General features: G+C 45.0%; 2 protein-coding genes across 3 annotated transcripts; one reads left to right on the top strand and one right to left on the bottom strand.

Annotated features, from left to right (window-relative positions):
* The first annotated feature begins 5,794 nt into the window (after positions 1-5,794).
* LOC115643286 (olfactory receptor 52E2-like) lies at positions 5,795-10,631 on the top strand. 2 transcript variants are annotated; one of them, XM_030547163.1, is made up of 2 exons: positions 5,801-6,715; positions 10,495-10,631. In XM_030547163.1, exons 1-2 carry the CDS (start codon positions 5,801-5,803, stop codon positions 10,516-10,518), a joined length of 939 nt encoding a protein of 312 aa, XP_030403023.1. In that variant the 3' UTR covers positions 10,519-10,631. The 2 variants fall into 2 exon arrangements, with proteins under 2 accessions (XP_030403025.1, XP_030403023.1); XM_030547165.1 differs by lacking the exon at positions 10,495-10,631 and having other exon boundaries at positions 5,795-6,748.
* On the bottom strand, positions 10,574-18,235 carry LOC115643273 (olfactory receptor 52E4-like). The gene is made up of 3 exons (XM_030547154.1): positions 18,214-18,235; positions 10,671-11,619; positions 10,574-10,577 (listed from the first exon to the last, which is right to left on the bottom strand). Exons 1-3 carry the CDS (start codon positions 18,224-18,226, stop codon positions 10,574-10,576), a joined length of 966 nt encoding a protein of 321 aa, XP_030403014.1. The 5' UTR covers positions 18,227-18,235.
* Positions 18,236-27,985: the final 9,750 nt, after the last annotated feature.

Consider the following 27,985-nt stretch of genomic DNA (forward strand, 5'->3'; position numbering starts at 1 on the left):
CCCTAGTTTTGCTATATATCAACTATAATTTGTAAATATACACAAATGCACAGAGCAGCCAATTCCTCTGTGACTCAGCACAGAGCCCCTGAGTTCTCATCTCCCTTTGGGAAGGAACCGTAATAACTGTTTACTCCTAAAGCTGGATAAAGAGCACAGAAATCCAACCTGTTTACATGGAGATGCTCTCTTATCTGCTAGAGGCTGAGCAACCCCTCCCTGGGATTGCACAGAGCTATATTATAAATGGCTCTTGGTGTAGGATGCTGCTGCAGATGCTGGGGTGAGAGAGGTGGAGGACACGGCTACCTGAGGGGGATTCCCAGGGAAGATGCTTCCATCTCAGAATTAACAGGTACCATCTCTTGCTGTGGAGTTCAGCTGCTCAACAAATCAGTACATTGTGGGCATGATGGGACAGAGAATGATTCTGTGGTCCTTTTTCCTCTGCACAGACATTAAACATACAAGGGCCCTGGCCACAGGGGATGAGTTTGCTTCAGTATCATGGGTTAAAATGTCCCTCTTTTCTGGGCCCTCTCAGGCTGATGGCCTCCAGCCCCAAGGTCGCTGGATTTCAGTGTTACAGTGGATCCTTCGGGATATACAATAAAAGGCCAAATTGTGAGGTCGTGACCCGTAGTTTTTCCAGGCCACAATGAAGCAAATCTGCCCTTGGAGTAGGAACTGAGTTTAAATCTCAGGAGCCAGCTGGGTGTTAATGCAGAGAGACTGTCATCTCCTCCTCTTGCAATTCAGGGATCTGGCTGTTAACAGGGGAGTGGGGCCTATTACCTGACTTTTATCTCCATGGAGCTGCTTGGGATCCTCACTCAAACAATTGTTTAAGAAGGATGAATTCAAACTGGAACAGGTACAGAGAAGGGCTGCTAGGATGATCCGAGGAATTCAAAACCTGTCTTATGAAAGGAGACTCAAAAAGCTTGGCTTGTTTAGCCTAACCAAAAGAAGGCTCAGGGGGGATATGATCACTCTTTATAAATATATCGGGGGATAAATATTAGGAGGGAGAGGAATTATTTAAGCTTAGTATCAATGTGGGCACAGTAACAGATGGATATAAACTGGACACTAGGAAGTTTAGACTTGAAATTAGATGAAGGTTTCTAACCATTAGAGTCAAGTATCAGAGGGGTAGCCGTGTTAGTCTGCATCTGTAAAAGCAGCAAAGAATCCTGTGGCATTTTATAGACTAACAGACGTTTTGGAGCATGAGCTTTCGTGGGTGAATACCCACTTCGTTAGATGCATGTAGTGGAAATTTCCAGGGGCAGATATATATATGTAAGCAAGCTAGAGATAATGAGGTTAGTTCAATCAGGGAGGATGAGGCCCTGTTCTAGCAATTGAGGTGTGAAAACCAAGGGAGGAGAATCTGTTTCTGTTTCTGAATTCATAGTCTTTGTTTAATCCTGAGCTGATGGTGTCAAATTTGCAGATGAACTGAAGCTGAGCAGTTTCTCTCTGAAGTCTGGTCCTGAAGTTTTTTTGCTGCAGGATGGCCACCTTAAGGTCTGCTATAGTGTGGCCAGGGAGGTTGAAGTGTTCTCCTACAGGTTTTTGTATATTGCCATTCCTAATATCTGCTTTGTATCCATTGATTCTTTTCCATAGAGACTGTCCAGTTTGGCCGATGTACATAGCAGAGGCATTGCTGGCATATGATGGCGTATATTACATGGGTGGACGTGCAGGTGAATGAACCGGTGATGGTGTGGCTGATCTGGTTAGGTCCTGTGATGGTGTCGCTGGTGTAGATATGTGGGCAGAGTTGGCATCGAGGTTTGTTGCATGGATTGGTTCCTAAGCGCAAATTACTATGGTGCAGTGTGCAGTTACTTGTGAGAATATGTTTCAGGTTGGCAGGTTGTCTGTGGGCGAGGACTGGCCTGCCACCCAAGGTCTGTGAAAGTGTGGGATTATTGTCCAGGATGGGTTGTAGATCCTTGATGATGCGTTGGAGGGGTTTTAGCTGGGGGCTGTATGTGATGGCCAGTGGAGTCCTGTTGGTTTCTTTCTTGGGTTTGTCTTGCAGTAGGAGGCTTCTGGGTACACGTCTGGCTCTGTTGATCTGTTTCCTTATTTCCACTACGTGCATCTGACGAAGTGGGTATCACCCACGAAAGCTCATGCTCCAAAATGTCTGTTAGTCTGTAAGGTGCCACAGGATTCTTTGCTTTTTTAACCATTAGAGGAGTGAAGTTCTGGAACAGCCTTCCAAGGGGAGTAATGGGGGCAAAAGACATAACTGGCTTTAAGACTAATCTTGATAAGATTATGGAGGGGATGGTATGATGGGATAACCTAATTTTGGCATGCATCTGACGAAGTGGGTATTCACCCACAAAAGCTCATGCTCCAAAACATCTGTTAGTCTATAAGTGCCACAGGACTCTTTGCTGCTTTTACAGATCCAGACTAACACGGCTACCCCTCTGATACTAATTTTGGCAATTCATTTGGCAATTGATATTTGATTATCAGTAGGTAAGTATGTCCAGTGGTCTGTGATGGGATGTTAGATGGGATGGGATCTGAGTTACTACAGAGAATTCTTTCCTGGGTGCTGGTTGGTGAGTCTTGCCCACATGCTCAGGGTTTAACTGATTGCCATATTTGGGGTCAGGAAGGAATTTTCCTCCAGGGCAGATTGGCAGAGGCCCTGGAGGTTTTTCGCCTTCCTCTGCAGCATGGGGCATGGGTCACTTGCTGGAGGATTCTCTGCATCATGAAGTCTTCAAACCATGATTCGAGGACTTCAATAACTCAGACATAAGCTAATGGTTGCTACAGGAGTGGATGAGTGAGATTGTGTGGCCTGCATTGTGCAGGAGGTCAGACTAGATGATCATAATGGTCCCTTCTGACCTTAAAGTCTATGAGTATATAATTGTAAGAATTTTTCAACAATGGCACCTCATCTTTTCTCCTAGCTTCATTTGAGAAGTCGGCTCAAATGTTATGCCAGAAACACACACAAAAAACCCAATTCAGCTGGAAGAAGACACCCAGCATGTGAAATTTGAATCCAAATGCTTAAAGTCTGGCAAACTTATAAGCAACTGAAAATGATGTCTCCTAAGTTAAGGGGTCAGACAGCCTTAATTAATGGTGGTGCCACCAGCAACACCATCTATGGCCAAAAGATTTGTGAATCTCCTTCAGCTAAATGCTTTGTTCCAGTAACATCTGTGGTAAGAAGTTCCACAGGCCAATCATATAAACAATTTTTACTTTCAATGTTATCTGTTCAGACTTTCAATGGAATTCAATGTTCCCTTCCTCGCGTGCTATAAGACAGAGTAAATATAAATGCCTGACCCACTTTCTTTATCGATAGTTTCATAGGATATAAGGCCAGAAGGGACTGTTAGATCATCCAGTCTGAATTCCTGTATAACATGGGGCATTAAATTTCACCCAGTTACCCCTGTGTTGAGCCTAATAACTTGTGTTTGACTAAAGCCTAACAGGGGCTGGGTAGCTCAGTGGTTTGAGCATTGGACTGCTAACCCCAGGGTTGTGAATTTAATCCTTGAGGGGGCCACTTAGAGATCAGAGGCAAAAATTAGTACTTGGTTCTGCTAGTGAAGGCAGGGGGCTGGACTCAACAAACTTTTAAGGTCCCTTCCAGTTCTAGGAGATTGGTATATCTCCTATTATTATATACTTGGATTTTATATCATAGAATCCTAGAGCCACAGGGGGAGAAGGAACCACAAAGGTTAGCGAATCTACCCCCCTGCCTAGATGCAGGATTTGTTGTGTCTAAGCCATCCAGGACAGATGACTGTCCAGCTTCCTTTAGAAAACATGCAGTAAAGGAGTCTCCATGATTTCCCAAGGCATCTGTTGCATTTGCTTTCTGTTCTAACAAGAAGTTTATCCTGAGATTTTATCTAAATCTGTTTCGCTGTAGTTTGAATCCATGGCCTCTTCTCCTGCCCTATGTGACAAGAGTGACCAACTGTTCTCCATCTTTTTTATGGAAGCCTTTCAAGTATCCAAAGACCACTGCCATATTCTCCTCAATCTCCTCTTTTCCAGGCTAAACATATCCGGTTCCTTCAGCATTCGCTCATATGACCTCTGGTCATTTTCCGATTCTCTATGTCCTTCCTATACTTTGGCAACTAAAATTAGACTCAGTACTGTTTTGACTTCCATCCTCTACCTCCATAAATTACATTTCCTTTTTTTTTTTTTTGCAACACAAACTGCAAAAAAATGCACACCCCTGAGAGATTTAGCTATATCAACCTCACCCCGATATAGCTGGCATGGGGATCAATGGATGAAGTTTTCTATCCACTTAGCTAACACCTCTTGGAGAGGTGGATTACCTACACTGACACGAGAACCCCTGCCATTGCTGTAAGCAGTGTCTACACCGGAGCGCTAAGGCAGAACCACTGCAGCATTTTAAATGTAGACAAGTCCTCAAGCAGATCTTCCGGAAAAACATCCAGTCTTCATCTACAGACATGCAGAGTTGGAGAATTCACCTCTTCCCTCTGCAGTGCGTTCCAAATGTTAAACACCCTCATGGCTAAAAATCTGGCCTTATTTCCAGCTGTTATTTATCTGGATTCATCTTCCAGCCATTAGGCTTTGTTCTCCCTTTCTCTGCTACATTTTAGAGCCAGTTATATGTGTTTGTGTCTAAATATTTATATCCCCCTCCAACTGCTGCCTTCACTTTGCCACTGAACAGAGTATTTAGCCAAAGTTGTTCACACTCTTTACTGCAGAATTTCTGCTTCTTAGCTATCTAATAAATTCTCCCAATAAAGAACACCCAGTTCTCACTTTTCTCTCAAATGTTTTCCTCCCAATCAGTTTTGCTGATAATTTGCTTCAGCTTTGAGGAATTAGCCCTTATAAAACACAAAGTTTCCATAGATGTTACTGGTTGGGAACTGTTCTATGTTTGTCCATTTGAATGTAATCAGTAATCAGTTTCATTCTTTATTTTCCTCTCCACTATCATAATCCCCTTCTTTGTCTCTTCTTTAAACTAAACAGTCCCAGACTTTTCAGTCCGCAGATGGCAGCCTCCCCCATTCTCCTTGCCTGTGGCTGAAATCCCCTTTCTATCGGCTATATCCTTTATAGAGACTGGATGACCAAAACTGAGCGCATGTCCATACCAGGGTATTCTCCATCCCATTCTGAGGCATCTGAACATTGTTTTTGTTTTGGTCACTGCTGAGAATGGGCTGGTGTTTCCGTTAAGTTGCCCACAATTACTTCCAGGTCTTTCCCTGAGTCTCTACCTGTGGTACATGTTTTCTCAAACCTTCCCCCCCCCAGTGTTAGATTGTAAGCAACCGAGTGAACGGGGAACTCCCTGTAGAATGGACTCTCTAGCCTGGCTTTCATTGCATTAAGGAACAATGATGGATAATCAGCATCCACTCTCGTGTTTCCTGCTGCTGCCTATTAAGGTTTCTCACAACACAACATGTAGGAATTATACTTGCATGAAGCACCTGAAAATATAGAATTGGCCTTATTAGTATCAATTGTTCATAATTCATTTCTCTGAAGAGTGAAAATGTCATTTTTCACTGTGTGAAGAGTGACCAATCTGCTTCACTCATTACCACAGCATCCAGCAGTACATTTAGTGTCTCCAATTAACATTATCTCTCCTTCCAGGCATTTTCGCTGTGACCATCACCCTAGACCCTGCTCATATACAGGAAGTCAGGGGAACATACAGTGCATAAAGGAGAAACCGTTCTACCTCAGAGTTGGACACTTTCTCCCCTACTCCATGTCAGATTCCAACACAACCGACTTCACCAACCCCTCCACCTTCATCCTGCTGGGCATTCCTGGCCTGGAGGCAGACCACATCTGGATCTCCATCCCCTTCTGCACCATGTACGTCACAGCCATCTTGGGGAACTTCACCATCCTGTTCATCGTGAAGAGAGAGCCAAGCCTCCATGGGCCCATGTACTATTTCCTCTGCATGCTGGCTGTCACCGACCTGGTCCTGTCCACATCCATCCTGCCCAAAACACTGAGCATCTTCTGGTTCAATTCCAGGGAGATCGATTTCAGTGCCTGCCTCACCCAGATGTACTTCATTCACTGCTTCTCAGCGATGGAGTCTGGGATCTTCGTGGCCATGGCTTTTGATCGTTACGTGGCCATCTGTGATCCCCTGAGACATTCCACCACCCTGACAAACCCTGTGGTGGCCAGGATCTGCCTAGCTGTGGTGCTGCGCAGTGGCATGCTCACACTGCCCTATCCTTTTCTTGCGAGAAGTTGGCCATATTGTACAACTAATATTATCCCACAATCATATTGTGAGCACATAGCCGTGGTGAAGCTGTCCTGCACCGACATCCATGTCAGTAGTTACTACGGTCTCTTTGTGGTATTCTCTGTTATTGGATTGGATGTGTCTTTTATTGCTGTGTCCTACACCCATATCCTTTGGGCCATCTTCCATCTCCCCACAAAGGACGCCCGGCTAAAGACATTTGGGACCTGTGGCTCCCACATCTGTGTCATCTTAGCCTTTTACATCCCAGCTCTATTCTCCTTCCTCACACACCGGTTTGGCCACAATGTGCCCCTGCATTTCCACATTCTCATTGCCAACATGTACCTCCTGGTTCCCCCCATGTTAAACCCCATCATCTACGGGGTAAGGACCAAAGGGATCCGGGACAGGGTGCTCCAGCTCTTACCTCATAAAGGGACCTGAAGTTTTCTGCTTGTGCTCTGGATCTCAGACTGAGCATCATGCAGAGCTGCCTGGTGATGTTTTGCTGTGCTCTCTTCCTTGAATCACTTACTGATCAATCAAAAAGACATCAAATCATCAATTTATGTACAATTCATTGGGTGGCCACCTTTCTAATTGCTGGTAACTGGACCTCCGAGACCTCACCCCTTACTCTACCTCTTCGGCCAAGGCTGTGCCCCTGCTCTGCCCCTATCACTTGCCCCTCTCTGCCCCTCCCCCTGTCACTTACTGGATCATTTCCACCTCCCTCCTCCCATCCTTAGCTGCAAGGGAGACATTTCAGATTTTGTTAGGGTGGGTGAAATTTGACCATGATTCCAGGGGCTTCTTGTGCTCTAGAAATCTCTTGGGTTTTGGCAGATAACTTAGCAATTAGCACTGTATCTAATTCCTGTATAAAAGTGTCCCTGCCTGCAGGTATATGGGATCTTGGGGAGCAATTACCACACAGCTGGGTTTCCAATTAATTTCTTTATTAAAGGAAAAAAAGGAAGTGGTGGGAATTTAATAATGAAATACGATGGGATGGGGTGTATAGGGTGTTTACAATAGACAACGATGGGAGGGTTCTTCTTATTGAACACTGTAGGGAGTTCTAATAGTGGGCTACAGCAAGTGGGGTTCAGCACAATGGGATACAGTACAGTCAATAAGCAACTCTATATACAGTGTGGAAATGCAAAGCGTACCCAAAAGAAATGCAAGATAAAATGGTAGCTTCTATATGAGTTAATAGCTAGATACACAATGTAACACAGTGGCATCAATGTAAATACAAAGTATATCAGAAAAGTGGAGGCAACCAATGGGGTGTTATAATTACAAGTACAAGGTGAGTTACAGTACAACAATACAATATCAATATAAAGGCTGGGTCAAGAAACAGGAAGGGGGGTGAGTGATTAGTGTAATGCAGAGGAGCGGCTGGAAGCAGCGAGATCTTCGGTAGGGGAGGGGCAGCGGAGAAGTGTAAAGAAGGGCTGGAGAGAGGTTTAAGCAACAAGCAGACACCAAAAACAAAGGTAAAAAAAACAGCAAAGGGTTTGGGAAGTTTCACAGGGGGAGAAGCAGCAAGGGGTTTGGGAAGGTCGGAGGGTGATGCAGACGCGGGGGGGGGCAGCAAGGAGTCAATATCTTCATCAACGATTTAGATGTTGGCATAGAGAGTACGCTTATTAAGTTTGCGGACGATACCAAACTGGGAAGGATTGCAATTGCTTTGGAGGACAGGGTCAAAATTCAAAATGATCTGGACAAATTGGAGAAATGGTCTGAGGTAAACAGGATGAAGTTCAATAAAGATAAATGCAAAGTGCTCCACTTAGGAAGGAACAATCAGTTTCACACATACAGAATGGGAAGATACTGTCTAGGAAGGAGTATGGCAGAAAGAGATCTAGGGGTCATAGTAGACCACAAGCTTAATATGAGTCAATAGTGTGATACTGTTGCAAAAAAAAGCAAACGTGATTCTGGGATGCATTAACAGGTGTGTTGTAAACAAGACACGAGAAGTCATTCTTCCACTTTACTCTGTGATGGTCAGGCCTCAGCTGGAGTATTGTGTCCAGTTCTGGGCACCGCATTTCAAGAAAGATGTGGAGAAATTGGAGAGGATCCAGAGAAGAGCAACAAGAATGATTAAAGGTCTTGAGAGCATGACTTATGAAGGAAGGCTGAAGGAATTGGGTTTGTTTAGTTTGGAAAAGAGAAGACTGAGAGGGGACATGATAGCAGTTTTCAGGTATCTAAAAGGGTGTCATCAGGAGGAGGGAGAAAACTTGTTCACCTTAGCCTCCAATGATAGAACAAGAAGCAATGGGCTTAAACTGCAGCAAGGGAGATTTAGGTTGGACATTAGGAAAAAGTTCCTAACTGTCAGGGCAGTTAAACACTGGAATAGATTGCCTAGGGAAGTTGTGGAATCTCCATCTCTGGAGATATTTAAGAGTAGGTTAGATAAATGTCTATTAGGGAAGATCTAGACAATATTTGGTCCTGCCATGAGGGCAGGGGACTGGACTCGATGACCTCTCGAGGTACCTTCCAGTCCTGGAGTCCATGAGTCTATGAGGGGAATTCCCAGGGAAGACACTTCCATCTAGCGATTCACAGGTAACCATCTTTTGCTGAGGAGCTCACCTGCTCGACAAGCCCAGTGCAATAACATATGCATGGTGGGAAAGAGAATAAGTCTGCGGTCAGAACGCTAAGGTTTTCCCATGCCATGTGCTGAGTGGTTTGTGATTGGAACAAAGGCAGCACAGGCCGCAAGGCAAAAGGATTCTAAAAGGTAACTGCATCATCTCCATTTTGTCTTCAATCCTGCTTCTGACCTCTGGAGGGACTTTGCTACAAATTGAAGCTCTGACCAAAGGACTGAATCCCAGCTGTGGATGTTCCAGAGACTTGATTTGAACCTGCAGTTTATTCCATCACTGTTTCAAGCCTGAACCAAGAACGTTGCCATTACTGTATGTAATTGATTCCATTTAACCAATTTTAACTCTCATCTATATTTCTTTCTTTTATGAATAAGCCTTTAGATTCTAAAGGATTGGCAACAGTGTGATTTGTGGGTAAGATCTGATTTGTATACTGACCTGGGTCTGGGGATTGGTTCTTTAGATCAGGGGAAAATCTTTTTCTTTTCCTAGGGGATTGGTTTTCATAAATGGTCATTCCCATAATGAGCTGCCCTTGTGGTGATACTGGGAAAGTGCAGTGTCTAAAGGAATTGGTTTGTATTGCTTATGTTTAGCGTGATGTTATTGACATAAACTGTGACTGTATAGATCATTGTTGCAACTACTGTTATATATTTGCAGCAAATATTGTACAAAGTTTGTCATGTGAGGTGTCAATAAAACATTATGATTTGCCAGTTATGATTATGCTGTCTGTATGTGTGTATCATTTTGTAGTCTAAGTTATGAATACTGGCTATGTACTTGTATCTCAAATGGATTTGATTCCAAGTTGCACCAGTGAAGCATTTGCTCAGCTTCTTGAGAAAGGACTATTCTCAGTAAGTGCCCAACCAAGAAACAACTGACAATGAACTTTGTGAAACGCCAATCCACATGTGAGCTTTCCTGGGAACGTTCAAACTAACATGCAAACAATGGCATCAGCCTGCAAACTAAGTTATGAATGGACATGTGACTTGCCCATGTGACTCCAGACTCCCCGTTGCTGCTGTTATTTTCCATACTAAGACCAAAGGGAGGTGCTTCCATGGGCAGAGAATATAAAAGGCCTCGGATACCCCTCCATCTTGTCTTCAATCCTGCTTCTTACTACTGGAGGAACCTTGCTGCAAACTGAAGCTCTGAACAAAGGACTGAATGCCCCATCCAAATGGCGGTTGTACTCTAGATACTTGATTTGAACCTGTAGTTTATAACATCATTGCTAGAAGCCTGAAACAAGAACTTTGCCAATATGCGTGTAATTGATTGCATTTAACTCATTCTAACATTCATCTATATTTCTTTCCTTTTATGAATGAACATTTGGATTTTAGATTCTAAAGGACTGGTAACAGTGTGATTTGTGGGTCAGATCTGATGTGTATATTGACCTGAGTCTGGGGCTTGATTCTTTGGAATCGAGAGAACCATATTCTTTTATTGGGGTGTTGGTTTTCATAACTATTCATTCCCCGGACGAGTGGTGCTGGTGGTGATAAAGGGAGACTTTAGTGTCTAAGGAAATTGCTTGTGTGACTTGTGGTTAGCCAGTGGGGTAAAACTGAAGTCTTCTTTGTCTGGCTGGATTGGTTTACCTTAGAGGTGGAAAAATCCCAGCCCAGGGCTGTGACTGCTCTGTTTAAGCAATTGGTCCTGAATTGGCACTCTCAGTTGGGTCCCGCCAGAACCGCATTGTCACAGTCCCTTTATGAGAAAAGAGCCAGAGCAGCCTGTCCCGGATCTGTTTGGTTCTCACCCCATTAATGATGGGGTTTAGCATGGGGGGAACCAGGAGGTATATGTTGGCCATGAGAATGTGAAAATGCAGGGGCACATTGTGGCCAAACCTGTGTGTGAGATAGGAGAAGAGAGCTGGGACATAAAAGGATAAAATGGCACAGAGGTGGGAGATACATGTCCCAAAAGTCTTGAGCTGGGCATCCTTTGTGGGGAGGCTGAATACAGCCCTGAGGATCTGGATATAGGACATGGCGATAAAAAATATATCCAGACCCATCCCAGAGACTGTCAAAAAGAGGCCATAGTAAATACTGATGCGAATGTCAGCGCAGGCTTGCTTCACGACGGCTATGTGCTCACAGTATGTGTGGGGGATGATGTTGGTTCTGCAATATGGCCACTGCCTCGCCAGGAAGGGATAGGGCAGTATGATTATGCAGCCACGCAGCACCACAGCCAGGCCAATCATGGCCACCACAGGGTTTGTCAGGATAGTGGAATGTCTCAGGGGATCACAAATGGCCACATAGCGATCAAAAGCCATGGCCACGAAGATCCCAGACTCCATCGCTGAGAAGCAGTGAATGAAGTACATCTGGGTGAGGCAGACACTGAAATAGATCTCCCTGGAATTGAACCAGAAGATGCTCAATGTTTTGGGCAGGATGGACGTGGACAGGACCAGGTCGGTGATGGCCAGCATGCAGAGGAAATAGTACATGGGCCCATGCAGGTTTGGATCCCTCTTCACGATGAGCAGGATAATGAAGTTCCCCAAGATGGCTGTGACGTACATGGTGCAGAAGGGGATGGAGATCCAGACGTGGGCCGCCTCCAGGCCAGGAATGCCCAGCAGGATGAAGGTGGAGGGGTTGATGAAGTCGGTTGTGTTGGAACCTGACATGGAGTAGGGGAGAAGGTGTCCAACTCTGAGGCAGAATGGTGTCTCCTGCATATACCATACGTTCCCCCAACTCCCCTATGTGCCCAGGGTCTAGCGTGATGATCGCAGGACAAACACCTGGATGGAGAGACAGTGTTAATATGAGACACTACATGCACTACTGGGGGCTGTTCTCATGGGTAAAGGGCTGATTGGTCGCTCCTCAAACACTGAAAACTGGTATTTTCATTCTTCAGAGGAATTAATTCTGAACAACTGGCCCTACTAATGCCAATTCCATACTGCATGGTGCTCCATGCAGCAATCAATCCTGCACATCACGGTGCAGGAAATATTAATAGGCACCAGCAGGAAACACAAGCGTGGATACTGGTTATCCATCATTGTTCCTTAATGCAATGGAAGCCAGGCTAGAGTGTCCATGCTCAGAATGGGACCTTAGCGTCCAAAATATGGGGGTTAGCATGACAACCTCCAAGCTTAGTTACCAGCTTGGACCTGGTACTTGCTGCCACCACCCAAAAAATTAGAGTGTTTTGGGGCACTCTGGTCCCCCTGAAAAACCTTCCCTGGGGACCCCAAGATCCAAATCCCTTGAGTCTCACAACAAAGGGAAATAATCCTTTTTCCCTTCCCCCCTCCAGGTGCTCCTGGAGAGATACACAGACACAAGCTCTGTGAATCCAAACAGAGTGACTCCCCCTCTCCGTTCCCAGTCCTGGAAACAAAAGCACTTTCCTCTTCACCCAGAGGGAATGCAAAATCAGGCTAGCAAATCCAACACACACAAATCTCCCCCTGATTTCTTCCTCCCACCAATTCCCTGGTGAGTACAGACTCAATTTCCCTGAAATTTCCCAGTAAAGAAAACTTTAACAGGTTTTAAAAAGAAAGCTTTATATAAAAAAGAAAGAAAAATACATACAAATGGTCTCTCTGTAGTAAGGTGACAAATACAGGGTTAATTGCTTAAAAGAAATATGAATAAACAGCCTTATTCAAAAAGAATACAAATCAAAGCACTCCAGCACTTATATTCATGCAAATACCAAAGAAAAGAAAACATATAACTTACTATCTGATCTCTTTGGTCTTACACTTAGAAACAGAAGATTAGAAAGCAGAAACTACTTCTCCAAAGCTCAGAGAAAGCAGGCAGACAGACAACAAAGACAGACACAAAATTCCCTCCACCCAAAGTTGAAAAAATCCGGTTTCCTGATTGGTCCTCTGGTCAGGTGCTTCAGGTGAAAGAGACATTAACCCTTAGCTATCTGTTTATGACAAGGGGAAAAAATGAGTTTTTTTGCAAAGACATGTGCCAGGGGATAGATCCCAGCTAGAGCACAGTTCAGGGAAAAGACCCGGGCATCACTGATAGAAACTTCACAGAAACACTTGCGCATTCCTAGCAGTGGCCAAACAAAAACAATGTTCGTATGCCTAAGGAATGGGATGGAGAATAACCTGCTCTGGACATGTTCTCGGTTGTTGTCACTCAGTCTCTTAAAGGATATAGCACACAGAAAGGGGATTTCTGAGACAGGTTATGAGAATGGGGATGGTGCCAGATGTGGACAGACTGAAAAGTCTGGGACTGTTCAGTTTAGAAAAGAGACAAAGAAGGGGGCATATGATAAGGAGAACAAAATAAACAAATGAACTGATTACATTCAAATGGAAAAATGGAGAACAGTTCCCAATCAGTAATATGTATAGACAGTGCTTCAAAGGGGCTAATTCCCCAAAGTTGAGGCAACATATCAATAAAACTAATTGGAAGGTTAAATTTAGACAGAAAAATGGGAATGAAAGTTGGGAGTTCTTTAAATGTATTAGATAGCTAAAACTCCACAATAACACAGCCAAGAAAGTGGAAAACTTTGGCTAAAAACCTAGTTCAGTAGCAAAGCGAAGTAAAGGTAGTAATTGGGCCCGGGGGAAAAAGGGAAAATAGATAACAAACAATACAAATTGGAATTAATGAAAATTGATAAGTAATGTGAAATATGTCAGGGAGAAATCTGTGAGTGGCATGGCTAAGAATCAAAAAAAGGAGATTATTAATTGTATTAAGAAGAAAAGAAAGCCTAGAAAAGGTTTCGGCCAATTCCTAGAGGGAGAAAAGAAAACTGTTAATGTTGCAGGAAAGGCAGAGGTGTTCAAGAAATATTTTTGTTCTGCATTTGGAAGGAAACAGTATGAGGTATTTATATCACATGAGGTGATGAAATTATATATATATATAAAGCATATATAGAACAGTACTGTGTTAAATTTAAACTATCAAAAATAAAGGGAAATCTTTAAAAAAAGATTTGACAAGATTAGAAAACAGTGGAAGCTGGTATGGGATTAGTTAAAAAAAAAAGTCTAGGAATATAATTAATGCCAGTCAACAACTGGGTTTATTTAAAACAGATCTCGTCAAATAAATCTGATTTCATCATTTAATGAGAGAACACATTTGTTTGAACAAGGGAACCACATAGAAACACTACACTTTGATTTCTCTGAGTCATTTGATTTAGTAGGGGAAAACATTCAGATAAAAAAATCAACACTATTCAATATCAGTAAAACACATGTTAAATGGACTAAAATCTGGCTAACTGATAAGCGGTCTCAGAAAGCAGTTGTCAATGGGCCAATGTCAGTGAATCGGGCTGTTTCTGGTGGGTTTCTGCAGGGATCAATTCTAGGCCTGATGCTGTTCAATATTTTCAGCAACGATCTGGAATCAAATAGAAAATCACTGCAGACAAAATTAGCAGATGACCTAAAGAATGGCAAAGTGGAAACAATGAGGAGGCCAAGGCAGGTACTTTGACGGATCTAGGGTGTTTGGTGAGCTGGGTTCATGCAAACAAAATGTTTTTATGCAGACAAATGCAAAGTTATCCTCTCGGTACAGGTAATGCAGGGCTGACCCTCAGACTAGGGCCTGTATTATGGAGCGCAGGGACACTGAAAAGGATTTAAGGGTCATTGTGGACAACCAAATCATTGTGAGCTCCCAGTGCAATGCTATGGCCAAAAAGGTGATGTGGTCATTGGCTGCATAAACAGGGGAGTGGTGAGTTGGAGCAGGGGAAGGATTTTACCTCTGCACGTGGCACTGGTGAAACCGACTGCGTAAAGTCCTGGGACCCACATTTCAAAAAGGATGTTGAAACATTGGAAAGGGTGCAGAAAAGAGCCACAAAAATGAATTGAGCATGGAAAAAATGTCCGATGGTGAGACACTCAGAGACCTTCATTTATTTATCTTAAATAGTAATAAAGGGCTCTTTAATCTGGCCAAGAAAGGCAGAGCAAGGCTGGAAGCTGAACTCATACAAATTCCAGCTGGAATTAAGGACCCAATGTTTAGCACTGAGCATAATTAACCATTAGGACAAACTGCATTGACCTCCAGCTGAGGCATGATTTCCCTTTACAAAAACTGTGTTGACTCTTCCTCAAAAAAATATGTTTATTTATGTGTCAGACAATTTTTTTCCCTACCATCATTTCAACCAGTTTCATAGAATCATTAAGGGTGGAAGGGACCTCAAGGAGTCATCTAGTCCAACCCCCTGGGTCAAAGAAAGACCAATCCCCAACTTGCCCTCTCAAGGATTGAACTCACAACCCTGGGTTTAGCAAACTGATGCTCAAACCAACAAGCTGTCCCTTCCACCCATGCACAACAGAAACAAAACAACTCTGCTTGAAGCAGGACCAATCTCCAGATTTTTACCCCAGTTCCCCAAATGAGTTCCTTAAAAGATTGAACTCACAACCCTGGATTTCACAGGCTAATGCTTAAACCACTGAACTTTCCCTCCCCTCACTTTGCTTGGTGCTGAAGTCAGGCTTCCTGGTGTGTAATCACCAGGATCACCTCTGGAGCCCTTTTTAAACAATGACATCACATTAGCTGTCCTCCAGTCATGTGGTACAGAAGCTGATTTAAATAATAGGTTACAGAGTACAATTAGTAGTTCTACAATTTCACATTCGAGTTCCTTCAGAACTCTTGGGTGAATCCCATCTGGGCCTGGTGACTTATTGCTATTTAATTTATCAATTTGTTCCAAAACCTCTTCTAATGACTCCTCAGTCTGGGACAGCTCTTCACACCTAAAAAGAATGGCTCAGATTTGTGAATTTCCCTCACATCCTCAGCTGTGAAGACCGATGCAAAGAATTCATGTAGTGTCTCTGCAATGGCCTTATCATCCTTCACTGCTCCTTTAGCATCTCGATCATCTAGGGGCACCACTGGTTATTTAGCAGGCTTCCTGCTTATGATGTACTTAACCATCTTTTTGCTATTACTTTTTGAATCTTTCGCTAGCTGTTCTTCAAATTCTTTTTTGGCTTCCTAATTATATATTTTTTTTTTACTCTGTTTGCCAGAGTTTATGCTCCTTTCTATTTCCTCACTAGGATTTAGCTTACACATTTTGAAGGTTTCCTTTTTGCCTCTCATTGTTTTTCTTTTAGGTTCTTGTTTATCCGCAGTGGCACTTGTTTGGTTCTGTCACTATGTTTTTTGTTTGTTTGTTTGTTTTAGGTTGGGGGATACTTTTAAGTTTAGCCTCTGTTATCATGTCTTTAAAAAGTTTCCACGCAGCTTGCAGGGGTTTCACTTTTCACTCTGTACCTTTTAACTTCTGTTTGTTTCTGAAATTAAATGCTAAGTGTTGGGCAGATGTGGTGTTTTTCCTCCCATGTTAAATTTAACGATATCATGACAAGAAGTCCAGCTGTATACAATCAAAGGCTGAAGAACTGGAAATGTTTAGTTTGGAAAAGAGGAGATTGAGGGGGGACATGGCAGCTGTCTTCAAATATTTGAAAGGCTGCCAGAAAAAAGATGGAGAAATGTTGTCTCTTGTCACAAAGGGCAGGACAAGAGGCAAAGTGTTCAAAATACCAGAAAGCAGATTTTGATTAAACCTCAGGGAAAACTTCCTAACTGTAAGAGCAATAGGACAATGGAACAGATGCCACGACACGTCGTGGAAGCTCATTCAAAGGAGAGTTTCATATGTAGGCTGGATATTCACCTGTCTGGGATGGTTCAGCCCTTGGCAAGTGGTGAGAGCAGATGACCCTTGTGGTCCCTTCTAACCCTATGTAGACCTCAGTCACATACAAGCCATTGGGCTCAACCCCGGGGTAACTGGGTCAAATTTAATGGCTTGTGCTATGCCGGAGGTCAGACTGGGTTATCTAATGGTCCCTTCAAGTCTGAAACTATATGAATCAATTGATAAAGAAAGTAGATCAGGCATTTATATTCACTGTGTTTCATAACACATGAACAAGGGAACATTCAGTGACATTGAAAGTCTGAACATATAACACTGATAAAAGAAAACTGTTTGCTTAAATCACATTTGGCCTGTGGAACTCCTTGGCACAGACATTGTTAGAGCAAAGAGCTTAGCTGAATGGGATTCACGAATGAATTGGCCATTGTAGGTGGTGCTGTTGGCTGTCTGACACCTTCAATTAGGAGACCTGATTTTCAGTTGCTTATAAGTTTGCCAATCTTTAACCATTTGGACTTAAATTCCCCATGCAGTGTGTCTGCTTCTGGCTGAATTGCTTTTTTTAAAATTTCAGGCATAACAGTTCAGTCGACTTCTGAAATGAAGCTAGGAGAAAACATGTCTTGCCCATGCTGACAATTTTTTATAATTATTCCAGCAGATAAAAGTAAAGTAATAGCATATACCCACCCACCTCTCTCAGTGGGGCCTAAGCAAACTACAGACTATGGCATCAGAAATTGACTTTTGTTTTCTACATCTACTAACACCTTTCCTCCACTGAAATGCAGCCAGTTTGGGGCTGGAGGCCCTGAGCCTGGGCGGGCATAGCAAAGAGGGACATTTAGTCAATGATATTAGAGCAAATTCATCCCCTGTGGCAAGAGCCCTAAGGTTTTTAATGGCTGCACAGAGAGGAAAGTACCACAAACTTACTCTCTATCTCATCACTCCACTTTTCAACTGAGTTTGTCAAGCAGGTGAGCTCCTCAGCTAGAGATGAGTACCTGTGAATCCCGATATGGAAGTGTCTTCCCTGAGAATCCCCTTCAGGTAGCTGTGTCCCACATCTCTCTCGCCCCAGCATCTGCAGCAACATCCCTCACCAAAAGCTGAGGGTGTGCAGTATTTATAATATAATTGTGTGCAATCCCAGGAGGGTTCGCTCAGCATCTACTGGAGAAGCGGCATCTGAATGCAAACTGGCTGGAGACCAGCCTGTCTGTGTTTCTGTGCTCTTTATCCACTTTAGGAGTAAACAGTAATTAAGGGACTTCCCCAGAGGGAGATGAGAACCCTTGGGTTCTGTGCTGAGTCAGATATGAATTGGCTGCTTTGTGCATATTTAAAAATTATAGTTGATTAGTACAAAAAACTAGGATAATGACGAGATCTCCATAGGGTCTGACACCCTGTAAATGCCCAGGAGGGATGAGTAGAGAGTAGACAGAGAAATCTGGAGAAAGATGCGTGAGGGGAGACACAAACATTCTGCAGACACACAGGGCTATTGTTAAGGGATCACAGATCAATAATTCTCACCAGTAGCTATCATTATACTGTGCAGCACCTTTCACTGAAGGATCATCAAAAAACCTAGCAAAGGAAAGTCACTATGAACATTTCCCCATTTTACAGTGATTTAGTTGGAGTTTAGATCCTGCTTTGAGCAAGGGGTTGGAGTAGATGACCTCCTGATGCCTTTTTCGAACCCTAATCATCTATGATTCTTCTATGAGAGGCTGATTTTTTATGAGCTTGTGCTGTGTAGATCTTTCTATACAGTGCAAGACAGTATTATTTTAGATTTATTCCCCAAAGGGAGTATTCACGTGAGTGCTGAGTGAATTCTCTCACACAGAGATGACTTCAGTTTGTGTCTGTAGCTGGGTGTGGCTCTACCTGTGTGTGTGTACTGCAAGAGGCCGGAGAGCATAATTTAGCAAAACAAGGAGAGGGAATCCAGGCTGGTGGAGCAGAAGGGGCTCAGTGAAACCCCAGTACATGTGGAGACATCCCAGAAGGGGGGACCAATCCATCAGAGTCTCCAGTAGCTGCTCCGTATCAAGGAGCCGTATCATGGAGCCACTTTAGTGCAGCATGGTCAATTTGTAGTTGGAACCGCCGTCCCCAAACATATGGGCGTAGCTTTTCCAGGGCGTACACAATGGCATAGCTTTCCTTTTCACTGACTCACCAGTGACTTCCCCTCTCAGACAGTTTCTTGCTGAGAAACACGACAGGATGGAAGTTGTGATCTGTTGCTTCCTGCATGAGCACTGCTCCTATACCACGCTCAGATGCATCCGTGGTTACTAGGAATGGCTTGCCAAAGTCCGGGGCCCTGAGTACAGGGTCAGACATGAGCGTTGCCTTAAGTTGGGTAAAGGCCTTTTGACACTCATCAGTCCACTTAACGGCATTTGGCTGGGTCTTTTTGGTCAGGTCGGTCAGTGGGGCAGTGATTTGGCTGTAGTGTGGAACAAATCGCCTGTAGTATCCGGCCAAGCCTAAGAAGGATTGGACCTGTTTCTTTGACCTTGGGACAGGCCACTTTTGGATAGCATCCACCTTGGCCTGTAGGGGGTTTATGGTTCCTCGACCCACCTGGTGCCCCAGGTAAGTCACTCTGTTTTGGCCTATTTGACACTTTTTGGCCTTAACAGTTAGTCCGGTCTGCCTGATGCGCTCAAAGACCTTTTCCAGGTGTAGTAGGTGTTCGGGCCAGGAGTCTGAAAAAATGGCCACATCATCGAGGTAGGCAACTGCAAATTCTCCCAGTCCAGCTAGTAGACCATCTACCAGCCTCTGGAAGGTGGCGGGTGCATTTCGAAGGCCGAAAGGAAGGACATTGAATTCATACACCCCCGCATGGGTGACAAATGCTGACCTCTCCTTGGCAGGTTCATCTAGCGGTACTTGCCAGTACCCCTTGGTTAAATCTATGGTAGAGATGAACTGGGCACGTCCCAACTTCTCCAATAGCTCATCGGTACACGGCATTGGATAGTTGTCTGGACGAGTTACCGCATTTAGCTTACGGTAGTCCACGCAAAAGCGTATTTCCCCATCTGGTTTGGGTACCAGAACCACTGGAGATGCCCATGCACTGGTAGATGAGCGGATTATACCCATCTGTAGCATGTTATGGATCTCCCGTTCTATAGCAGCTTGGGCATAAGGAGACATCTGGTAGGGTGGGGTTCCAATGGGGTGGTATGCCCGTTCAGTCCGTCCCGGGGTGGCTGAGAACAATGGGGCAAAGCTAGTGCACAGCTCCTTGATTTGTCGCCACTGCAGACGTTCCAGGGTGGTTGAGAGGTTCACCTCTTCCACGCCACCGTCTTTTTTCCCGTCGTAGTAGACACCGTCAGGCCACTCAACGTCATCTCCCTGGACTGTAAACTGACAAACTTGTAACTCTCTGGAATAGAAAGGCTTGAGAGAACTAACATGGTACACTTTAGGCTTTAGTGAGGAATTGGGAAATGCTATGAGGTAGTTTACAGTTCCCAGGCACTCTTGGACCATGAATGGCCCTTCCCATGATGCTTCCATCTTATGGGCCTGTTGCACCTTCAAGACCATAACCTGGTCTCCTACCTTGAAGGAACGTTCTCTGGCATGTCTGTCATACCAGGCCTTTTGCTCTTCCTGAGCATCCTTTAGGTTCTCTCTAGCAAGGGCTAAAGAGTGTTGGAGGGTGCTTTGTAGGTTGCTTACAAAGTCCAGAATGTTAGTTCCTGGAGAAGGCGTAAACCCCTCCCATTGCTGCTTCACCAACTGTAATGGTCCCTTAACCTCGTGACCATACACAAGTTCAAACGGTGAAAACCCTAAAGTGGGATGTGGTGCAGCCCTGTAGGTAAACAGCAACTGCTGCAACACTAGGTCCCAATTATTGGAGAATTTGTTGATGAATTTTCGTATCATGGCCCCCAAAGTTCCATTGAACCTTTCCACCAGGCCATTGGTTTGATGGTGGCACGGGGTGGCAACCAAGTGATTCACCCCATGCGTTTCCCACAGTTTTTCCATGGTCCCTGCCAGGAAATTAGACCCTGAATCTGTAAGGATGTCGGAGGGCCAACCTACCCTGGCAAAGATGTCTGTTAGGGCTAGGCACACAGTGTTAGCCCTGGTGTTGCCTAGAGCTACTGGTTCCGGCCATCGGGTAGCAAAGTCCACTAACGTCAGTACGTACTGCTTTCCTCTGGGTGTCTTTTTTGGGAAAGGACCCAGAATATCCACAGCTACTCGCTGAAATGGGACCTCAATTATGGGGAGTGGCTGGAGAGGGGCCTTGACCTGGTCTTGGGGTTTTCCCACTCTTTGGCAGACCTCACAAGACCGGACATACTTGGCAACGTCCTTGCCCATCCCCTCCAAGTGGAAGGACTTCCCCAACCGGTCCTTGGTTCTGTTCACCCCAGCATGGCCACTGGGATGATCATGGGCTAAGCTTAAGAGCTTCCCCCGGTACTTAGTTGGAACCACCAACTGTTTTTGCGGCTGCCATTCTTCCCGGTGTCCACCAGAAAGAGTCTCCTTGTATAAAAGTCCTTGGTCTATAACAAACCGGGATCGATTAGAAGAGCTGAGAGGCGGTGGGGTGCTCCGTGCTGCTGCCCACGCTTTCTGAAGGCTGTCATCTGCTTCCTGCTCAGTCTGGAACTGTTCCCTTGAGGCTGGGGTCACCAGTTCTTCCTCCGACTGTGGACTTGGGTTTGGTCCCTCTGGAAGCGATGTAGGTGATGGGGTTGTTTCCGTTGCTGGTGAACCGCTCTCCGCTGATGCACCTGAGGTTATTTCAGGCTCTGGCTGAGCCTTTTGGGTATGGCTGTCTGTTGCTTCTGCCCGTTCTGGCTTGCTGGCGCCCTCTGGCGTTGAGTTTGAAGATGTGGTTGCACTTGCTGGTGCTGGTTGCTGTTCCAGTTCCGGGCCTGGGACTGGAGGTATTGTGGCTGTTTCAGTGGTTGGCATGGAATCCGGGTCCACTACCTCTGTCTGGGTCTCTGGTAACCCAGACGGGGCGTCTGTGGATGGCTCAGGAACAGGAATGGGTCTGGAAGCTTGCCTGGTTTGGCTACGTGTAACCATTCCCACTCTCTTGGCCCGCTTCACCTGGTTGGCCAAGTCTTCCCCCAGTAGCATGGGGATAGGATAATTATCATAGACTGCAAAAGTCCACATTCCTGACCAGCCTTTGTACTGGACAGGCAGCTGAGCTGTAGGCAAGTCTACAGCTTGTGACATGAAGGGGTAAATTGTAACTTTGGCCTTTGGGTTGATGAATTTGGGGTCTACGAAGGATTGGTGGATAGCTGACACTTGTGCCCCCGTGTCTCTCCACGCCGTAACCTTCTTTCCGCCCACTCTCAAATTCTCCCTTCGCTCCAAGGGTATTTGAGAGGCATCCGGGCCTGGGGATCTTTGGGGTGATGGTGGTGTAATGAATTGCACTCGCATGGTGTTCTTGGGACAGTTGGCCTTGATATGTCCCAGTTCATTACACTTAAAGCATCTTCCATCTGATGGGTCACTGGGCCGAGGTGAGTTACTGGAGACTGGTGAGGTGGACGAATAGGGCGTCTGTGGCTTGACTTGGGTTGTATGTGGGGTCTTTGGCTGTCCTCGGTTGTAGGGTTTATGGTCGGTGTGCCCCCTGGGGTATTCGTTCCCCTTGACCGTAGCTTCCTTGCTTTCTGCCACTTCCATCCATCTGGCGCCAATCTCCCCCGCCTCAGCGAGATTTTTGGGTTTGCCATCTTGTATGTACCGTGTTATGTCCTCAGGAACACCATCCAAGAACTGCTCCATTTGTATGAGGAGGTGCAGTTCTTCCAAGGTTTTAACATTGTGTCCTGATATCCAGGCCTCATAATTTTTCCCAAAGTAGTAGGCGTGTTTGGGAAATGACACATCTGGTTTCCACTTTTGGGTTCTGAAATGACGACGGGCATGATCCGGGGTCATCCCCATTCTGTATCTGGCCTTGGTTTGAAAAAGTTTATAGTCGTTCATTTTCTCCTTAGGCATTTCAGCTGCTATCTCTGCTAAAGGTCCACTGAGCTGTGGCCTCAATTCTACCATGTACTGGTCTTCGGGGATGCTGTACCCAAGACAGGCTCTTTCAAAATTTTCCAAGAAGGCCTCAGTGTCATCACCTGCCTTGTAGGTGGGATATTTCCTGTGCTGTGGAACAATAATTGGCGCAGGGTTGTTAGGGTTGGCTGTGTTTTGCTTAGCCTTTTCTAATTCCATGGCCTGTCGGTGGGCTTCCCTCTGGAGTTCCATCTCTTTTTGTTGTTTTTCCATGTGTCGGCGGTGGGCCGCCTCTTCTTCTTCTTGTTTCCTTCTGTGGGCCACCTCTTCTTCTGCTTGTTTCCTTCGGTGGGCCACCTCTTCTTCCAGTTTTCTTTTGTGTGCTGCCTCTTTGGCTGCCTGTTCTCTTTGGTAGGCTGCCAGTTTGATGCTTTCTTCCTTTTCTTTCAGCTCCACCTCTTTTTGTCTTTTTTCCAGTTGCCGCCTGTGTTCAGCTTCTTTGATTTGTTCTTCGGCCTCCATTTTGGTATTGGAAGGCATGGTTCCTGTTATCTTGTGTTGGAGTGCCCTCCGGTGTTTATCTTCTGAACTGCAGGCTCTGTTGCCTCCTGGGGTCTGCCTAGCAACAGTGCTTATTTCCTTTTCTTCCTCTAGCATAAACTAGAAAAACCACTTTATTTGCATGTAGATAGTGCTGGTAATGACTCTCAATGGGAGTGCTATTGTCACAAAAGACTCTTGATAGCCCCTTAATGGGTTCTTGCTTAATATGCAAGCCACAAACTGCCAGAGAGAGCAGAAAAAAAAATTCTCTTTGGTTCCCTTTTAAAACCAAACTGTTTCTCTCTGCTAAAAAGCCCCTAGCAGAGAAAAGAAAAATAAAATATTCCTACTGGCTTCTGGATTCTGTCTATCCCGTAACCGCTGCCACTCATGTCATAACTTTAGTCCCAGATTTGGACCTTAGCGTCCAAAATATGGAGGTTAGCATGAAAACCTCCAAGCTTAGTTACCAGCTTGGACCTGGTACTTGCTGCCACCACCCAAAAAATTAGAGTGTTTTGGGGCACTCTGGTCCCCCTGAAAAACCTTCCCTGGGGACCCCAAGACCCAAATCCCTTGAGTCTCACAACAAAGGGAAATAATCCTTTTTCCCTTCCCCCCTCCAGGTGCTCCTGGAGAGATACACAGAAGCAACCTCCGTGAATCTAAGCAGAAGGAGTCCACCCTCTGTAATTCCAATCCTGGAAACAAAAGCACTTTCCTCTTCACCCAGAGGGAATGCAAAATCAGACTTCCCCCTGACTTCTTCCTCCCATCAATTCCCTGGTGAGCTGCAGACCCAATTCCCTGAAGTTCCCCACTAATGAAAAACTCCAACAGGTCTTAAAAGAAAGCTTTATATAAAAAGAAAGAAAATACATACAAATGGTCTCTCTGTATTAAGGTGACAAATACAGGGTCAATTGCTTAAAAGAAATATTTTACTTTGAACAGGTAGAGAATACACCCATCACTGCTACTCCGATAAGGAAGGCAACTCGCGTTGACCCAGTATTGTCCCACGTTATGGACCTGGTGATGCACAGAAAATCTCAACAAACCTCTCCGGTCTCACCCGACCTTGTTACCTACATGTCCAGGAGGACGGAGTTATCGGTCCAATCTGGTTGTTTGTTGTGGGGGAGACGTGTCATTATTCCACCACCACTGAGATCACAGATGTTAGAACAGCTACATTCCGGTCACTGTGGAATTGTGCGCATGAAGGAAATTGCACAAAGATATTTTTGGTGGCCTGGATTGGACAGTGCTATTGAAGAGAAGGCAAAAGCTTGTATGTCATGTCAGGGTGTGAGGAATGCACCCCAGTGGACACTCCTACACCCATGGGACTGGCCTGAAAACCCGTGGCAACGTATTCACATTGGCTTCGCTGGCCCCCTTGAAGGAAGCATGTTCTTGGTGGCAGTAGATGCCCATTCTAAATGGCCAGAAGTCTCTATAATGCAGTCCACTACTGTGGAGAGTACTATCCAAAAGCTACGGGGACTCTTTAGTCGTTCGGGGCTGCCAGAACAACTTGTGAGCGACAATGGACCGCAGTTCGTCTCTCAGGAGTTTCAAAATTTTATGAAGGCAAATGGGATACACCACATCACGTCAGCACCATATCATCCATCCACCAACGGATTAGCTGGAAGATTTGTGCAGAGAATGAAACACGCTTTGAAATCAGCAAGGGGACAACACTCCATTCAAAAGCGTCTGGATGCCGTCTTACTTTCCTACAGAAACACACCTCATGCTGCGACCCAGGCATCCCCGGCCTTTCTAATGATTGGACGACAGCTGCGCACTTGCTTTGATCTGCTGAAACCTTCTGAACCCCGACAAATTGTGCAATGTCAGCAGCAATATCAAGTCATCAGACAGGCACCCAGAGCAAAAGACCGAACCTTTAGCCCGGGACAGCCAGTTTTGGCTCGGAATTATACTTCCAGAGTTAAATGGGTCCCTGCCATGATCATCACTCAAACAGGACCTGTTTCCTACACAGTCCGGACTGCAGAAAATCTTACCTGGCGGTGATGTGTAGATCAGCTGTTGCCAGGTCATGCCAGTCCTCAGGACACATCTGCAGTTGAGTCGTCTGATTTCACCTCTTCTGGTGAGACACCAAATCACGAATCACCTGTTTCTGACTGTTCTCCTCCATTACTGCCACCAGCTGAGATACCCCTTTGCCCAGCACAAGCTGATACCACCTCCTCACCTGTTCGTGCTGCGGACCCTGAGCCCATGGCACTTTCAGGTGCGACAACACCAGGAGTTCACCGTAATCCACCTAGAGACAGAAGGTCTTGTCATCGGCTGGATCTTTAGCTAGGGCGAACCCATGGTTATGGGGCAAAATAATCCCCAGGGTTTAGCCAGGAATGGAGGCAATCTACCCTCCTTCTCTAGTCTAGTGTGTGTTTTATTTAGGGGATGTTCTTGTTAGGAGGGAACAAATATGTTGTGTATTTGGTTGTCATGGTTTTTGTTCCCATGGCAACTGAGTTAGATTACTAGGGGATAGCCTAGCCTGCTTCAGCCGGTTAGATGAGCTCTGTGTGCGTAAATAAATGGTAGTTTTGTTAGCTGTCTGCTGTCTGGCCTCAAGTGATTTCTTCCTAAACCGGCTGCCCCCAAGGGTATAACATGATCCTTGTCTGCATAAGCAGGGGAGTGGTGTGTTGGAGCAGGGGAAGGATTTTACCTCACACATGGCATTGGTGAAATTGACTGCGTCCAGTCCCAGGGTCCATATTTCAAAAGGGATGTTGAAAAATTGGAGAGAGGGCAGAAAAAAGCTATGAAATTTATTGGAGGCTGGAGAAAATGCCTGTCAGTGAAAGACTTAATGAGCTTCACTTATTCACATTCAATTGTAATAATGGGATCTATAATATAGCAGAGAAAGACAGAGCAAGAACCAGTGGCTGGAAGCTGGAGTGATTAACCGCTGGAAGAAACGGCGATAGGAAGTGATGGATTCTCCAACTCCCCATGCCTGCAGATCCAGACTAGTCCCTTTTCTAGAAGATCTGCTTGAGGAACTCTCTACACTTGGAATGCTACAGTGGCACTGCCATAGCAATTCAGTGTACAGTCTATTACTAATGGCTGGTGTTCTCCCATCAGTGTATGCTATCCACTTCCCTGAGAAATGATAGCTAGATTGAGAGAAGAATTCTTCCACTGAGGTCATGGTGTCTACACAGGGATTAGATTGATATACCTACATCTCTCTGGGTACGTCTACACTACAGGATTATTCTGATTTTACAGAAACCGATATTTGGAAACAGATTGTATAAAATCGAGTGCACGTGGTCACACTAAACACATTAATTCGGCAGTGTGTGCCCATGTACCGAAGCTAGCGTTGACTTCCGGAGCATTGCACTGTGGGTAGCTATCCCAGAGCTATCCCATAGTTCCTGCAGTCTCGCCCACTCATTGGAATTCTGAGTTGAGATCCCATCCAGGATCACCTTAGGCTTATCAGGTGTATTCCTAAAGAATCCCCTTTCAGGCAAACTGCTAGATTTCATAGTTAAAGGGTCAGAAGCATTTTCCTTTACTTTCCACACACAAGCCAGGAATCTTTTTCTTCTTGCTATAAGTTTCCAAAATGTCAGTAGGTAACACAATCAAATTACCTTTCTGCTCTCCATGTGCCCTGGCTAGGGTATCACCCTGATCAGACAGAGCTGCTACACCCTTTTCCAGCCACACATTAGCAACAGGCAAAATACAAGCACCAGAATTGTCAGATCTCTGGGATTTTGCTAAGACACTAACTGGATGCAACCTAATCACGGTGCCATTCTCCCCAGCAGACACAAATTTAGGACCATTGCCTTTCTGGGCTTTAGTTGAATCCAGAACTAACTCTGAGACAACTGCACTCTTCTCAACCATCACAGGCTGAAAGGCACCTTCTGTCTGCTCCACAGCCAAAGGAAAGCCAGAGACACATGCTCCTTCACCAGACACACAGCTTGGGATTTCGTTTCCCTTGTCCCAGCACACAGGGCTGTTCACAGACAGCTGCTTGGAGACCGAGATAGCTCCCTCCATAGGCAAGTCAATACCCCTGACAGACAGGCACATTTCCTTCACTGTCACAATTCTCCACACAGGACACAGGTAAGGGATAGAGACATTCATCTTCCACTATCCTTGCCTTCCCAAACTGCTGACTAGACACAGCCATCAGCTCACAAAGCTGCCTAGGGTCATTCAAACTTTCTTTGACCTCCTCTCCCGTCAAAAATCTACACTTTTCTTCCTCAGCCAGGGATTTAACCTGACCATCCAAATTAATCTACTCCTGAATTTTTTTTCCTGACCAATTCGTTCTTTCTGTGCTTGATCTAATTACAGATTCATTTCTGAGACATTAGACAGACATTCAGACACTTCATTCACAGACAAGCTATTTCCCACCAAGTTAGAGTCTCCCTCCTCTGGTCATAGCATAAGGGGTTAAACACAGAAAACTGCTCAGAGTAATACAACATACCAACATTGTTATAAACTGAACTTTCAAGAGGATACCGTTTCTACTGTTTTTCCATTAATTTTTTTTTGCCTTGGAGCTGAAATCTGGCAGTTTCTTGTTGCATCTGATGAACCCTCTGAATAGGATTACACTATTTGTGTATGTGTATCATTTCTATACCTAAAGTTATGAATATTGAATATTGTGACAAAGTTC

The sequence above is a fragment of the Gopherus evgoodei genome, unplaced genomic scaffold, assembly GCF_007399415.2.
Source record: "Gopherus evgoodei ecotype Sinaloan lineage unplaced genomic scaffold, rGopEvg1_v1.p scaffold_56_arrow_ctg1, whole genome shotgun sequence".
Lineage (NCBI taxonomy): Eukaryota > Metazoa > Chordata > Testudines > Testudinidae > Gopherus > Gopherus evgoodei.

Excerpts from the sequence above, each read along its gene's own strand:
- LOC115643286 (XM_030547165.1), top strand. The coding sequence starts at position 5,801 with ATGTCAGATTCCAACACAACCGACTTCACCAACCCCTCCACCTTCATC.